Here is a 15,997-nt window from a genome sequence, read left to right on the forward strand (position 1 = left end):
GACGACGTATTTGGACAAAGACATGGCTGAGCAAACGTGGCTACTACGGTCTGTCAGTTTTACAGAAAGAACTCCATTTCACTCATTGCACCCCCGCCATGCTTCTGTGTTTACATCTAAGAGGAAGAAGAAAAAGAAGAGTCCTTGTTTGCGCATGTGCCCTAAGCGATTTGCCCACAATTTTTGGGAGAGAATCAAATATATTTGATTCTCTCCCGATCTAAGGATTCCTGAGAGGGAGGTGGTTGTGAGAGGCAGATCGCCCCTCGTTACCCCCTGTACACTACACGACTCACGACCAAGCTGAAAGTCGTCCCGATCGAAAGATTCTCGCGCAACTGGAAAATCGCACAGTGTACGACCGGCTTAATACAAATGGTGGCAGCAGTAATACTCTCTAGTGGAATATTAATTTTAATTTTTCATATATGACTTACTATTTTTTCATGTATCTATAATTTCTTGACAACAAAAACATTGTGGTTAATTATCACACATCAATATACTAACATTAAAGATGAGTACAGAATTCAAGCTATTTTCAGAGCTAGATTTTGTGTTATATGGGGTAAAGAGAAAATTATGTGTCTCTGCAAGTCATCTAGGAGTATTCAGTGAAATCATAGATAAATAACAATTTTAATAAAAACGTATTTAATAGTTAATTTATGTAGATATTAGTACTTGTAAATATCAATTTTATGCTGAATGATTATTGATAAAAGTGGGTAAGTGATGACAATGAAAAAGATGTTCGCCCCAGAACTCAAACCTGAAAGTATTTTATCCACTACACTCTTTATCCACTATATCTTTTATCTAGAAAGCACTGATGTTTAAATATATGCGTCTATTTGTTAGCAAAGGCTGTAGGAAAGTATAGCTAGTCTTATCTTTGGCCTGACCCTGAGGTTCTGGCGCCTATCCACCTTCAGCCACCCCTCAGTGTACATTGGTTATTACTGGCCACCCTTATAAAAATGATCTGGCTACGCCTCTGTCTGTTCTGTAGCCTACCAGTGATAGGTCTGCATTAATTGTAAATTATTTATAGTAATGTCTAAGTTAAATGATTCAAGTTTAATTCCTTGTTTTGGCAAGCAGCACCTGATTGCAAATCCTGTTTCAGTTGTTTTTAAATAAATGGAGCCATACTGTTGTTTTTTAATAAATATAATTTCATTATTTAGAAAGACAATTAAAAATGCATTTTTTTAACTGGTTGATATAAATAAAATAGAATCACAACACTAATAACATTAAAACAGAACTTTGGTGATTTACTATCTGTGCAATTATAGGCAGGCTACCAGCTAAAAGGATAATAAACAAGAAGAGGTTTTTGCTAAAGATGCTGGCTGTAAAGTTTATTGATATATTACTGAATGGTTGGAAACATTGTTATGATTTATTATATTATTTATTATAATTGCTTGGTTAGCAGCCATTCTGCATCAGGGAATAGAGGGAATTAGCCTGTGAATACCAAAAATCTGGGAAGCTCAAGTCGCTTTTTTCTAGCAGCATTTTGTTGCTCCACATTGTTTGGTCTGGTGTCTCATCTTCCCCCTGAATATAATCCCTAGATTCTCTGTGATTGTGGTCAGGTTAATTTGCTGATCAATCCAGCTCTGACCAATACATTGCTGATTAAAGCTGTTATCGGTACCTTTTGGCTGTGCAGGCAGGTGCCAGTTCCTGCTGGAAAATATAATGAGTCTTTTTATAAAGCTTGTCTGCAGGTCCTCTAATATCCTCTGGTCGATGGCTGCATTTAAATTTTACTTGACCAGTCAAAGTTAACCAAGACCAGCAAATGGTAAGAGTGTGTGCACAAACCTTGACTTTAAAATGAAACCCAGCATTGACTTTCATGTGAAATTAGGACTTGCCAACCTTTTAATTTGCAGTCAGTCCCTGGTTTGGCAGGGCTATCACTGCCCCTACATAGTTAGGGACAAATACAGAGGACACATCTCCCACTGGGATCAGCTTCATAGTCATGGTAGGCCACTTCTTTGATTTTATTTATTTGGCTCAGGCTTCTCATAAGCCCACAGCCCGCCAAATGTTGAAAGGGCAATATTATTGCCCTTACTGTTAATATATAGTAGAACTTTCACACATTCAGTAATAAAATGTCACAGGAGATAGTATCGGGGTGGGATGGCCATTTAAGAAGGGGGATGTTTTTTAAGATTTTCTTAAAAAGAGGGATGCAGGAACTCGTCCTTCCACTAAATTTTCCCTTCATGTGCTATGATAGCCAGCTTCTTTAGCAATGCCCTTTAATCGATGGCCAACCAGACTATCAAATCCGTAGCCTTCACTGTGATTGAATAAATCATTGCATTGCCTTAAGGCTCTACTTTTTGTATTAGAAACTTCTCCAGTGGATTTCAGTTGCTGCATGCTAGAATAATCCAAATTGCAAAAAATCTATTAGAAAATATCCGTCTTTATCTAATAAATTGGTATAACATATTTTTACATATCTGTTTGCAGAATCTTTATTTTTTACTTTTCTTTTAAAGGATATATTTCTTTTTTGAACAGTATGTCACTAATATAAAATTCATATTAAAGAAGCAACTCTGTTAAATTTAAAGGAATTTATTGTCTTTACACAAAGTCTAAGGTAATTGTAGAAATTCATATTAAGTGGTTCAGCTATGCATGAAAATAATGCAACATAAAATAGGATAAAATAATTAAAGATTGAAGATGATGGTGCTCAGTGAAAGTTTTACCATAAATGTTAAAGTTATTAGGTAGGAGAAAGCAGTAAGTATTAAAGTGAGTCGATCCAGTTGGCTGATGAGGACGAGCGACGGCTGATTGGCCAGTTTGGTGGCATTCCTGTCTCTGTTGACTCAGCTCGTCCTTGTGACAAGTGAGAGGGACGGCGTGTAAGGCGAAGCCGTTGTCACCCAGAGGTGCACAGCTACTGGTGACTGAATAACAACTGAGCCTTTGTTGAGACGTGTGTTTACTTAAGGAACACATCAGCTTCTTTGCAGTTTCAGTGACCGAGGATTGATCCTGTTTGTTGAATAAGTGGCCAAACCATTTAACTCTGGTTCTCGCTTACATTTACTGCTTATAAAGGAATTATGCTTCACAAGTAGGAACCATATAGTTGCTTCTACTGGCCCATTTCTACGGTTCCTCTATTATAGAAATGCAAACCACGAGCAGCACTGAAAGGGAACGTCTGGAATCCTAAGAATGTTTTTCGTAAAGACAAAGTCTGACTTTGATCTACTAATTTAACCTGATTGGCTGACATGGGAGGTTCTGTGTGTTATACTATAACCACAGTTACATTTTAATTACTGAAAAAGTTGCATTTCTGAGGGGTCATGGTCAAAATGAAGGACACTTAGAGGAAGGTGAACTTAAAACCAATCTGCCCAATTATAAGGCAAAGTTCATTATTAACACTGGTTTGGTCAGAGAGCCTTGCTCAGTTATGAACTCAAGTCTTTTTTTATCTCTTCCATATACAGAGTTCTTGTTTTTTTTGTTTTTTTTTGTTTTGCAAACACAATGTGCATTTGTATTTTTGGCTGCTGAGTCAACATATCATAGATTCTAGCTATACATCAATCTGAGCTGCAAGCCAAGGCTCAGATTTTTACTCATTGTTTTTTGTTTAAACAAAAATAAACAGCTCATACTCATTCAGGTTGAATAGACAGGCTGTTTTTCCAAGTCTTGCCACAGATTCTCTATTACATTTATATCTGGACTTTGACTAAACCGTTCTGATAAATATGCTTTGAACCTCATCCATGGTCTCAAGTCTTTTATCTTGTAAATAGTAGTTTTTCCTCCAGGGTGTCCATGGATTTACCATTGGTCTAGTTGGTGTAAAAGAGCCCCCATGGCATGATGCTGCCAATGCCATGCTTAGAATGTATGCAATCCTCTTTCCAACACAGTATTTGGCAGCTTTATTCTCAGCATCGCAACTTTATTCTCATCTGAGCAGAGAACCTGCTTCCACATGTTTTCATATCCTTCTGTCAGATGTCTTTTCACTATTTTTCTCAACAGCCTAGATTTGTGCAATACATGACTAATTACCCTCTCACATGGTCTCTGCAGCTCCTCCAAAGTTACCATGCTCTTCTCAGCTGCCTCTATTAATGCTCTTCTTGAACATCCTAGACGGCCATGTCTTTGAAGTTTGGCAGTTGCATGTTTTATGATGACAATTCGAACAGTACTCTTTAATGCAAAAAGCTACTACTACCAGTGCTTTTTGTTTGACTAATAAAATTCAAAAAAGAAAGAAGCAATGGGAAAAGGGGAGAGGAGTTAAAGCTAAGTTTGCAAGCTGCTGTGTGAAGCGCCGAGGTGCTTAAAGGACTGATGCTTATTTTATCTTTTTAACTAGATGAATGAAACCAGACTGCATCTGTGCATGGATAACCATGTGCATGTATGGTTGAGTTGGTGTGTCTGCGGCTCAGAGTAAACAGTCTACGCCTGATTGGCTCTGCTCTGAAGTTTTGGTGGCTGGGAAGAGAGGGAAGGGAGAGCTCATTCCTGACATAGCCTCTTGGTGTTTAATGCTCCACAGAGCCTGAACAATGGCAGGAGGACTCGCCTTCTCATTTTCATCCCTCAGCATATTAGGTGGACATGCTCAGGTTATGCTTAAATTAGCTGACAGAGCTGGTTTGGTTATCTGAAACCAAAAAAATAGTAGTTGGAGGTGTTTACATACAAGATAAAGATCCTAGAGTCCATTTTTCCCCCTTTTTTTTTGCAGAGACTCCAGTTTCCTCTGGTTCAGAAACATACATGTTTAGTAAAATGCCCTTTTTATCCTGGATTTGGCTGTGTGTGGACAGCCTACATTTCGTGTTGTCCTGGGATAGGATGATGGTTGAGAGGGGCAACAGCCTCACTAATGTGCCTGAACCGAATTAAGCAGCTTTACAAATCAGATTAAAGGGAAGATCTTACTTTATGTAGTTATCTAGTTTGCTGCATAAACAAACATGCCTGCTCGAATTTTACATTAAGCCATTTTCTCTTCCTGGTGAGTGGATCTGCACAAACAAAGAGGTTTATTTTATGTATTTTCCTCTTCCTTTAGCAATGAAATTCAAGCTGCATATATGCCAGTTTCAATAAAAAACAGAGATGGCGCTTTTTGCGTTTATATCAAATGAAACAATGTTTCTGTAATCTACTGAAAAGGTTGTTAGCGTGAGAGAAACTGGAACGCATTCCTTGTTTTTTGCTGATTATCTGCTGCTTTAGCATTTTTACTCCTTTATGCATTTCTGATACCGAAGAAAATGCATGTCCCAATTTTGTAATCGAAGTGTCTTCTATGAATTTTTAATATTCAAGCCCAAGCTGATTTAACACTAGTTTTTCTCGGGTTTTATAAAAGCCTCTCCTGAGACATCACACTTCTCCCATCAAAAGCTGAAGCACTCTCCATGACCTTATAAACTGACTGGGAATATATTCGTTCTATGCAGAATTAAAGGCTGATCAAAGTTAAGCAGCAAACAATCATAAATTTAGAATTTTAAGTTTATTTGCTGCTGCGACAAGTACCGGTAAACCTCTGATCCAACCAGCTTATTTTTCTTCGTCAAAGCTGAAATACGTGTTTTACAGCTTCCTTTTCTACTGTTTTAGGGGTTTTTTTATTCAAAAAGCCTTCAAAATACAGTAACCATATTCTACTTCGCATATGAATCTGTTGCTGTCCTGGTTTTTCCTTGTCTGTCCGCACCCCTCAGGCAAAGTCAACCTGCACAAAGAGCCTCTTGGTGTATCAGTAGCATATTTGACATGACATGGCTGAGAAGGAATTTAACCTGTGCAGCAGTGAGACAGGATGAGAGGTTTATCAGATTATATCTGCAGTCTGATATTTTAGCCAAGTCAGAGTGACTCTGCTTGGGAAGGAGAAGACAGGAAGCAGAAAATATGGGAATAAAGCAGCAACTTGTCCAAAAAAGATTAAAATCCCTGCTTTAGCAGCCTGGTTAGTTTTTTATTTATTTATTTTTTTTACGTTTTACTCATTTTAAATAACTAAAAAAATACACTGAGTGAAATATATTTGAAGTTTACTTTATCTGTATTGTTTATATACCGTAACAGTCAATTACAATGTAAAAAGACTTAATCCTAGGTGGTTTTAGGAAAACTATATTCCTAAAATTATAATCTGGTTTTCATGTATGCTTAGCACTTTATGGAATAAATATAACCTAAAAGTGTAACATGAATAATATATTCATGGCATTAAAATTTCCCCTTATAGTAAAGCTTTTACTTTGAAATAATGTTTTTTTTTTTTTTTTTTTTTTTTTTTTTTTTGCTGTTTGCAGAGAACGGTGGAGGACGTTAGGAAGGTTTCCCAGATTTTTCTTGCTTGAGATATTTGCTCTACAAAAACTGAAATAGAAGCTGTTTTAAAGGCATCAGTGGTCAAATATTTAAACCTGATGACACAAGGCTGTAAACAAAAGAATAATGCATTATTTGATCAATTTATTTAATTGTTAGAGTTGGATAAATGTAATTTGTTTCCCATCTATTGCTAATTATTGTTCATGCAAATCAAAGTGTATTTATGCATTTCATTTAGTTTAATTATAAAATAACACTGTTATATAACCATAAACTGTTAAACCTTTGCCAAAGTTGTGGAATCTAAAAAATATATATCTGCAGATTAATACAAAGATCTATTGAGAAATTTTCTGAAATAAGAGGCTAAAAAAATCAGCCTTCATTTTTGAGGTAGTTCGAAATAAAGGGAATTGAATTTATCAAAAAAATTAGTTTTTAAAGTTACAAATATCAGCCTGATCCTTACCAGTGCAAGTTTATTAGTGTCACCTTTGGGTTTTTTAATCCTTGCTCTAATTTAAATAAGCATATATACACCATAGGTTATTTAAATGGGGTTAATTAAAAGATGAGTCTAAAAAAACAAAGCTAAAAAAAATGTATATATATATATATATATATATATATATATATAATTTCATCTTTTATATTGGAAAATGTTTTACATATAACGTATTTTTTAAGAAATATGTAAAGGATATTTTCTACGGAAGAGAATTAGGGCCACTGAAAAAAAAAAAAAGTTAACTGATTTTAAAATTTTATTTCAGTTTATCATCTCAGAATTCTGACTTTAATCTTAGAATTCTGACTTTTTTCTCAGAATTCTGAGATTAAAGTCAGAATTCTGATATTAAGAATTCTGACTGAATTCTGAAAATAAAAAAAGTCAGAATTCTGAGAAAAGGGTCAGAATTCTGACTTTTTTCTCAGAATTCTGACTTTTTTCCCATACTAAACCGAAATAAAATCTAAAGATCAGTTAACTTTTTTTTTTCCACTGGCCCTAATCCTCTTCTGTATATTTGCAATTGAAATAAACGATATAATGATATTTCAACATCACTTCAATATAAATTAATATTTTGTATCTTTATAATGAGAAAATAGCAAACAAAATTTAATGGTTTATGTGCTAATTAACACCAAAAAACAATTAATAGATAATTTAATTTTTATATTTTATATAGTCTTTATATTAGTAATATTCAAAGATTAAAGTGAAAATTCTTTTAATTCACTGAGTTAAAATATCTGATAATGTTAAAGAAAAAAATTATAGCAAATTTTTTTGTCACTGAAACTTTTTGAATGTTTTTATATTATTATAGCTTAGACCAGATACATTTTTTTTGTCCCCCTGGAGAACCTAATCTTCATTTTTCTTTTCTTCCAGGTGCTGCTTAGAAATAGGAAGTAATAATGGGAACTCCTTCCACTGACAGGAAGGCGCAGCTGGATTATGGCGTTCAGATCCGCTTCATCAAAGACCTCCACGACACAGGTGGAGTTCAACCTGAGAGAATCAGAGCAAACAGTGCGACGCCTCCATCCAGCAAGTATGGGGTGGCTGTAAGGGTTCAGGGTATCTCTGGGCAGCCGTATGTGGTTTTAAAGGATGGAGAGAAAGGGGACTCTTACGGAGTTCAGCTGTCTCATCCTAATCCCACTTCAGGGCCAGCGTCTCCATACAACAGCATCCAGAAGCTCGATAAAGAGCCTACAGATTTTCCAAACTCCTTCAGCCCTGTTGTCAGTTCCTCCCGCTCCCCTGTCTCCCCTGCAGAGGATGAGGACGGGGACATTTTTGGGAGTCCTCTTAGGAGACCTCCAGGGGACGGTCAGGCAGGAACTCAAGCAGAGGAGGAAGGTAGAGCTGGCCGAGAACGTCGGGCGGAGAGGCCCAAAGACGAACCGCAACTGAAAGCTCCAGTCAGCAAAACAGAGAAGAAAATGAACGGCACAGATAACGAGGAATATAACGAAGCTGGACTGAAACCTGTTAAATTACAATCTGTGGGACCTAAAGGGTTTAACCGAACTCCTTCAGGATTTACCAGTTCTTTGGCGAGAAAGCCCAGCCAAGATTCCTCCCCTAAATCCATCCCAGATCCTTCACCACTAGCGGACAGCGAGCCCGCTCCAGCCATCGACACTAAATCCCTGGCGCCCATCAATAAACTCATCAGCAAGTTCAACAACAGTGCGCCAAGCAGCGCCCCGCAGACAAGAGGCCGTACCGGATTGAGGCAGCGGCTCCAGTTTGATGAACGCAAGAGGTCAAGAAGTCTGGATGCCCGGAAAGATGCGCAGCCGGCAGCCATCCCCGCTTCTCCTTCATCTCCCCTTCTGAACCCTGATGCCGCTTCCACATCCGGTGCTTCCAGCTCATTCATGTCTTCTGTTCCGGCAACAGCTGCCAAGGCGATGGCTCCCGGCGCCCCCAGGGCAAGCTTCAAATCACCAGAGAAGTTTGTTGCCAAAGAAACGCCTCCTACCATTGCAAAGAAACCTGTGAGTACCAGAGAACTAAAACTAAACCACAAAAGTGAAGATTATTTGTTTTTATTTTCGTTTTTTCCTTTTGAAGGAGGTCCTTTCAAGAAGTCAGAGCCAAAACACAGAGTTTATTAAAAGAGAAGAGGCTCAAGTCAAACCTTCTATTAACAGCTCCCTCAAAGAAAGGTTGGGAAAAATACAAACCTGATGCATATAACAACTTTTAGTCACTATTTTAAAGAAAACCCTCCTGGTTCCTCAACAGCTCCAATGAGGCTCAGATTTTCTTCCAAAGAAAAGCCAGCCTGCCCACTGAGACGCCTGACAGATTACAGGTAAGGGCCGAGGTCGACCAAATGCTACATGTCTTTTTATTTACCTACACAAACTCTGTTAGTGATTAGAACCACAATAGCAATATACAAACCATGTCATTTGCATGTTTCTAAAACCTAAAGGATTCTGTCTTTATCATCACAAGTAAAGAGTAGGAGCTGATAAGGAGCTCTTAAGGCAGTTTATATGGGCATCCTTTTTACCGAAACCAGTTTTCTAATTTGAATATGATAGGTTTATTTATTTATTTTTTCTCTTTTAATATAAATTTTTTTGTCGTTGACACGTTTTTATCTCTTAGTTTTTCTGTTGGTTACCGTCATCTTTATATCCTCTAATCTCTCTGATACTTTTTCAAGAGCTACTTCAACCTGTACCATGCATATCCTATTGCAAGGCAGATTAAAATGATGTGGCTCTGATGGTGGCGGGGATAAAACCAAGAACTGAGATCGGCAGCCTAGCTTTTATTAAGCCGTGTGACTAAACTATGTTGGATAACTATGTTGGAGTTTTTTGGTTTGAGGGGAAAAGAATAAACAGCTCGGCCTGCATTAGGGTTTTCTTTCAAGCTAATGAGTTTCTTTTTTTGTTTAATTTTGTTGGCTTTTGGATCAGAATGAAGAATGAGGTCTTGAGAAAAATATTAGTTTTCATGCTCTCTAACTTTTCAACTTATTTTAACCACAAACGTTAATATATTTTATTAGAATTTTATGTTAAAGGCAAAAAGAAGAAAGAAGAAAATGCTATTTTTTTTTCCAAATAAAAACTAAAAAGGGCATTATGCAAAAGTATTCAGCACCTTTGGCTGCACTTAAAGCTGCAAGTCTTTTGGAGGTATGCCTCCATCATGCCAAGGTAGTTTTCCCTGCCAGACTGTGTATCACATCTTGAGTATAAACTTGAGATGTGTTATCTTTATAAAAGATGAGTTTTGTTATTTTATTGTTTACTTCACATGTTATAGCTGAATATTGACAGTGATATTAATTAAAAAAAAAAAAACATGAGAGGATTTGCCTCAAAACAGGATGCTTACAACAGTGTTAGCTCCTTTCGTTCCTTTCAACATGTTCCATAAAGAATCCTCTCATTGTCTAAATGTTCTCCTCATTGAAAAATGTTGTCAAACATATATATTAAAAATAAAACAGTAAATGGAGTGTACGTGTACGTATTATAGGCTATACTCAGTAGGTATATTACTTTATCTTATGTCATATTTAGTGCTTAAATCTATATTTGTGTTTTATATTGACTTACACTTTCTGTATCTTCTACTACCTTAATGGAATTGAGGTGGGGTGAACTCCATCAGCTCCTACTCGGTGTGATCTCCCAGTGAGGGGACACAAATTCTGGGAACGACACATCTATCAGCTTCACGTATCTAGGGATGGAAATGCTTGCCCGTTCTTCCTTGTAAAACAGCTCAGTCAGATAAGATGGAGAGTGTTTGTAAACAGCAGTCTTTAGGTTTTGCCACAGATTCTCAATTTGGTTTAGGTCCGAGCTTTGACTAGACCGTTCTAGGGCTGAAACAATTAATCGTGATTAATTGATTATTGATATAATCGTCAACTAATTTAGTAATCGATTAATCGTTAACTGGAGTATAGAGACTGTTAAACCTCCCTTTAGCTGACAGAGTGACCCAGTTAGACAAGTCATTATATGCTTTAAGTGAAATGAATATTAAAATTGTTAAAAAAAATATATATATATGTATTGTATAACATTGTAACATTTTGCATTGAAGATAAAAACACAAATAAAATTTTGTCGGTCAATATGCTCTATACTAAGAACTCCTCAAATGGAAAAGTTTGACTTTAGCCTGGTTTAATTTCGTAAAAAAGTGTTCTTTAAGGAACCTTTGGCTATCCGGTTATTAATTAATTCACTGAAATAATAATGGACATATTAATAGATTTGCAAAAAAATCATTATTTGCAGCCCTAGACCATTTTAACACATGAATGTGTTAGATTTTACTTTTTAAACATCCCATTGCAAAGAGGATTTGACAGCAGTCAGTGGCAGAAGCCTCAGTTACCTGATCCACTATGCAAGATGTCAATTGAAAAAATGAATGGTTGATTTCTATCTGTTTATACCTTAATATGTTGGACTACATTGTTACCCAGCTGTTGTTTGTTGAATGCACTTTCGGTCTTTGCCTGATCATGGTGGTCTCTGTTGTGTTTGGGATGGATGCTTTCTTCTCATTGGAGCAGTTCTAGCCGCTCAGCCAACAGATGCTTGGCAGCCGCTCCTGTATTTAGAGCATATGAAGTTTCTGTTTCATTCTCTTTGTCTCCAAGGCTTCTTCTTATACAGGCCAAAAAATGTGAAATTTAAGGAGCATGCCGACTGCTCCTCTGTTTGCCTTCTTTGCGTTCCCAAGAAGCCTCATTGATATAGATTGTGCCACAGTTATGAGAACACTTTGCTCTTCTCCTTTAAACAGCTCTTAGCATAAATCTACATGAAAAAATTATTCCTTTGTGTCCTTACTTCCAAAAAGCGCATGCTCTTGATTATGCATGATACCTGGTTAGACGGCTGACACTGTTTGTGACTGTGGGTCCTTGTGAATTATTCGCCCGTCCTGTCTCTTGGCAACGTTGCACCTGCAGAGGAAAGCTCTGTGTGATGAGGGCTCAGTGGTTGAGAGCCATCAATAATTGAGTCAGAGTAGAACCCTGCACCATCTGGGGGGTTGACAATGCAAGATGGGGCAGATCCTCTTTCAGAGGGGTCCTCTGGTACTAAACATCTTTTTTTTTTTATCCCTGGGTTTTCAAAAATAGTTTATATGATAAAAACCTGGATTGAGACTGTTTTTTTCATGCGGCTCACCCCCTATACATGACCACTTCACTTGTTTGTATTAAAACACAACATTTAACAGCTCATGAGTTCGGTACAAAGCTCATCTGATGTTTATCAGGCTGGATTTGAGCAATTGCTTTGACGATTTATAACCAACAATTTCCATTTCTTTTACTCTAAACTTAACAGAAAAATAAGCAATGAAAGAAGACGAGATTTGCTTAAATAAAATGATGTCTGCTTCTCCTGTGGTGAAACTGACATCATTCACTGGTGTTACAGGCCAAATAATGTCAAACTGATCTCTCACCCTGTTTGTGTCCCAGTTTCACCTTGAATCAGATACTGGTGTGTTGAGTAATCCGAGTCTGAGTTTGTTGATCCGTCCTTGTCTTGTTTAGAGGGCAAATAAAGGGCCAACCAGTTAAGCTTCGACTATGAAGGCTATTTAAATGAGCTTAAACAATCTAGAAGGGAATTTCTAACTGTCTCCTGGATCTGGATTTAAAAAATCAGTTAAGCAATGTTTAATCAGACAAAAAAATAATAATGAAATCTATAATCATGCATAATTTTTTTGTTTTATATTTAGGATAGTTGTCTTATTTTAAATTTGTATATTTTTTGTTAGAGTTTTTGAAACTGGATAATTTATTAGATGTGATGTTTTGAGTTTTTTTCTACCATCAATTGGCCAGGAACAGCAGATAGAAATGAACCTTGACAACTAAATCAGGTACTTTAAGATTTTAAATAATGGTCTTCAAGGTATTTAATGTCCTTTTTTTTTTTACTTTTAAACATTAGGATGTAAATAAAAGCATAGCAGAGGTGTGGACTTTGATCGGAAGACTTGTCTCACTAATTGAGTCACAGATACGTGTTTGGACTCGAGTTTTACTTCATCTTCTCAAATAACATTGATCCACATAATTTGTTACCTCATTCACCTTTTTGGTTACCTGCCTTTAAAACAAATCAACTTCAGAGAACATCGTGTTATAGGGCGATGGTGGCGTGGAACTCACTCCCGCAATTCTTAATTTCAGACATGTGCAATGTTAGCTTTTCCAAAAGGCTTAGACTTTATATATTTACTTTAGAGTGACTGTAACGTTTATGGAATAAAGTAATTCATAATGCGCACTAGTAACTGAAATGTTTTGTAACTTACACAATACCCAGAGATTGGTCATGTTTTGTACGTAGAATAGCTCATAGTATATGATGTGTATCTGTGTGTATGTTATTTATATGTATATGAAGTTGTATTGTGTTCATTGTTACTCAGCTTTGATGTAATATCTGTAAAAATGTTAAGACCCCAGGAAGCATAGCCACTGCTTTGACTCATTAGCTAATTGCGATCTAAATAAATAGACAAATAAATAAACCTTTCAGGGTAGCTCAGGCTTGTTAGTCTTAACTGGAGACTTGACTAAAGGGAATTTTCCTAGCTTAATTTTCAACAGATAAAATTTCAATGTAAGGAATTTAAGGTATATAAAAAAAATAAATCATTATTTAAAATTCGACATAAAAAAAAAAATGCAGATTCCATTGAGACAGTTTTTCTTCCATATCCCAAAACATTTTGCCATCATCATTACATTATTGAACATTTCAGTCACCCTAAACTACACTGAACAAACCTCTGTCCTCATTATAAGGACGTTTTCTGTTTTTATGTCTTCACACATATGTATTTTCCCTTTAGATAACAAAAACAAAACTACTGTTTCAGAGATAAAAAAAAAAAAATCAGCTTTAATCTTTATTTCTATTTAACTAGGGCTCTGTTTAGCCTAGCAGAAATCTGTTTCTATAATTTGTGTGATCCACATGAGACTTTAGCTGATGCAATTTATACAAACGACTCAAACTTGTTCCCTCTTATGTTATCTTCTGTTAATTATCTCTCTCCTCAGAGAGGAACTAAAATATCCCAGAAGAGGATTATCTACAAACTGTCCTTTAGGGGACGAGAAGAAAGTAAAATAAATTGGTGTGAAATCTATCTATTTATTATTCTACCATGATGAGCACAAAACAGCCATGGAAATCAGAAGAACAGAAACATCTGCAAGCTTCACTTGGCTTATCTTGTCTTCTTCTGTGTGCGCTTCGTTGTAATGACTGTGTAGGTGGATAAAGACAGAGGTTTTACGGGCAGGCTGAGCTTATGGCGCCTTTTCTCTGAGAGCGAGCCTTCCTCATAACAACGGGGCGAGGTGGGCGGTGAACTAAGCTTCTTCTCTGGCTCTGCTGTCAGAGTAGTGGTGCATTTTTCTTTTTTTTTTGCTTTTATTTTATGATTCTGAGCTCCCTGGCAGGGCTTTCTTTCCCAAAGATGTTTTTTTGACTCAGAAAAACTGGGGCAAGAATAAAAGCAAGGTTTTATTATTATTTTTAAAAGTTAAAAAAAGTTCAAAGCCTACAATGTGTTTGCAAGGTCGACACTAGCCCTCTGTTGGAATATGTTTACTCCGCCTCACTGTCCTTGGGCTCCTTTTTCCGTTTCTCACTCTGAACCTCTTTCTTATTTTCTTTTTATAAATATTTTGTGCAGAGGGGAGGATCCGATGGAGGCATCAAAAAGGAGAAACTTGAGGAGCTTCAGAAGCAACTCGAACGTTACAAGAAGGAACTGGAGCAGGCGCAGGATGAGTAAGGGCTCAACTTTTTCTTATGGTTCCAGTGAAGTTGATCCTCTTCTACAGCCCTTATTATTATAAGAATGTTGGTGTCTTAGTCATCTTTTGGGGGGAATTAAAGGATATTTATGCAATGATCAAGGTATTGGAACACATCTTAAATTTAGAAAGGCCACTATTTATGGTTAAATAATCAAACAATACAAATCAACTCTCATACATCACACTCATAATGTATTAGAAGCTCAAACTGAAAAGAAAATTTTTTTGCATGAACAAGAAGAGTGTAATGGAAAGCACGGCAGTGGTAGCATCATGCAACGGGCTAAGATGAGTTTTTTGATGGCAGGTCTAGTCGGACCATTTCAGACCATAAGGAACCATTCTCTTCTCTTTTCAGACGTTTTTTTCTGCAATGCAGTGTTTTTCATGTTTTTATTTTTTTATGTGCAGACTTACTGCAGAGCAAATGGCCAGAGAGGTGGCAGAAACCCGTCTGCGCCTCCAGGAAGATCAGTTGGCTCAGCTACAGGAGGAGCTGAGGAGGGTTTCAGAGAACCTACCCCAGTCAGACTCATTTCAGTCGGTACGCACAACCAACACTGCAGCTAACTCAAAATAATACTTCTATCCAAACGATATTTATCTGAAGTCTTTCTCTCTGTAGGATGTGATAAACCTGCAGACTCAGCTGGCTGAAGCCACCATGTTATACCAGCGCCAAGAGGAGGTGCTCCACCAACGAGAGCGGGAGCTGACGGCCCTGAAGGGGGCGCTGAAGGAGGAGGTGGAGTGCCACGACAGAGAGATGGAGGCTCTAAGGGAGCAGTTCAGCCAGGACATGTCGAACCTTCGAAAAAACATGGAGGAGTTCACACAGGTGATTGTCAGACAACTTAAGCTAGATTAAAGAGTGGAAAACTGTGACCGGATCAAAGCATTACTGAAACTAGAGCTTTAGTGAGCATCTGTGGTGGTTAACATCTTTCAAAAGTGATCTAAGGAAGGAGCAGTGGTGAAATTGTGAATGGAGATCATTTAGCTTACCTTGCTGTTACATGTTTACAGCAGAAGAAAATGAGAATCAGAAAGCAAGCTGGTGGAGAAGCCTGTTAGGATCACGGTGCCGTCTACCTTAGCTTTGCTGCAGATACACCCTTTCATTGATTGTACCATTTTCTTTAGAATATAAAACCCTCCGGCACAAAGAAAAAAATTAATGCAGAACTTTAGGAGTTGCAACACATCATTTACACAACTTCTGCTCTTAACTTCTA

The 15,997-nt window shown here is 37.1% G+C and overlaps 1 protein-coding gene across 5 annotated transcripts in view; it reads left to right on the forward strand.

Annotated features, from left to right (window-relative positions):
* Window positions 1-15,997, forward strand: part of cgnb (cingulin b) — a 28,732-nt gene that overhangs the window by 1,248 nt on the left and 11,487 nt on the right. For all 5 annotated transcript variants that reach the window (XM_038279309.1, XM_038279313.1, XM_038279312.1 and 2 more), the window contains exons 2-7: window positions 7,790-8,907; window positions 8,984-9,078; window positions 9,158-9,227; window positions 14,636-14,733; window positions 15,174-15,306; window positions 15,388-15,600. In XM_038279309.1, coding sequence (XP_038135237.1) covers window positions 7,816-8,907; window positions 8,984-9,078; window positions 9,158-9,227; window positions 14,636-14,733; window positions 15,174-15,306; window positions 15,388-15,600 — 1,701 coding nt within the window. In that variant the 5' untranslated portion in view covers window positions 7,790-7,815. The remainder of the gene's footprint in view (window positions 1-7,789; window positions 8,908-8,983; window positions 9,079-9,157; window positions 9,228-14,635; window positions 14,734-15,173; window positions 15,307-15,387; window positions 15,601-15,997) is intronic.

The sequence above is a fragment of the Cyprinodon tularosa genome, unplaced genomic scaffold, assembly GCF_016077235.1.
Source record: "Cyprinodon tularosa strain WSP-4 unplaced genomic scaffold, ASM1607723v1 ctg15, whole genome shotgun sequence".
Classification (NCBI taxonomy): Eukaryota; Metazoa; Chordata; class Actinopteri; order Cyprinodontiformes; family Cyprinodontidae; genus Cyprinodon; species Cyprinodon tularosa.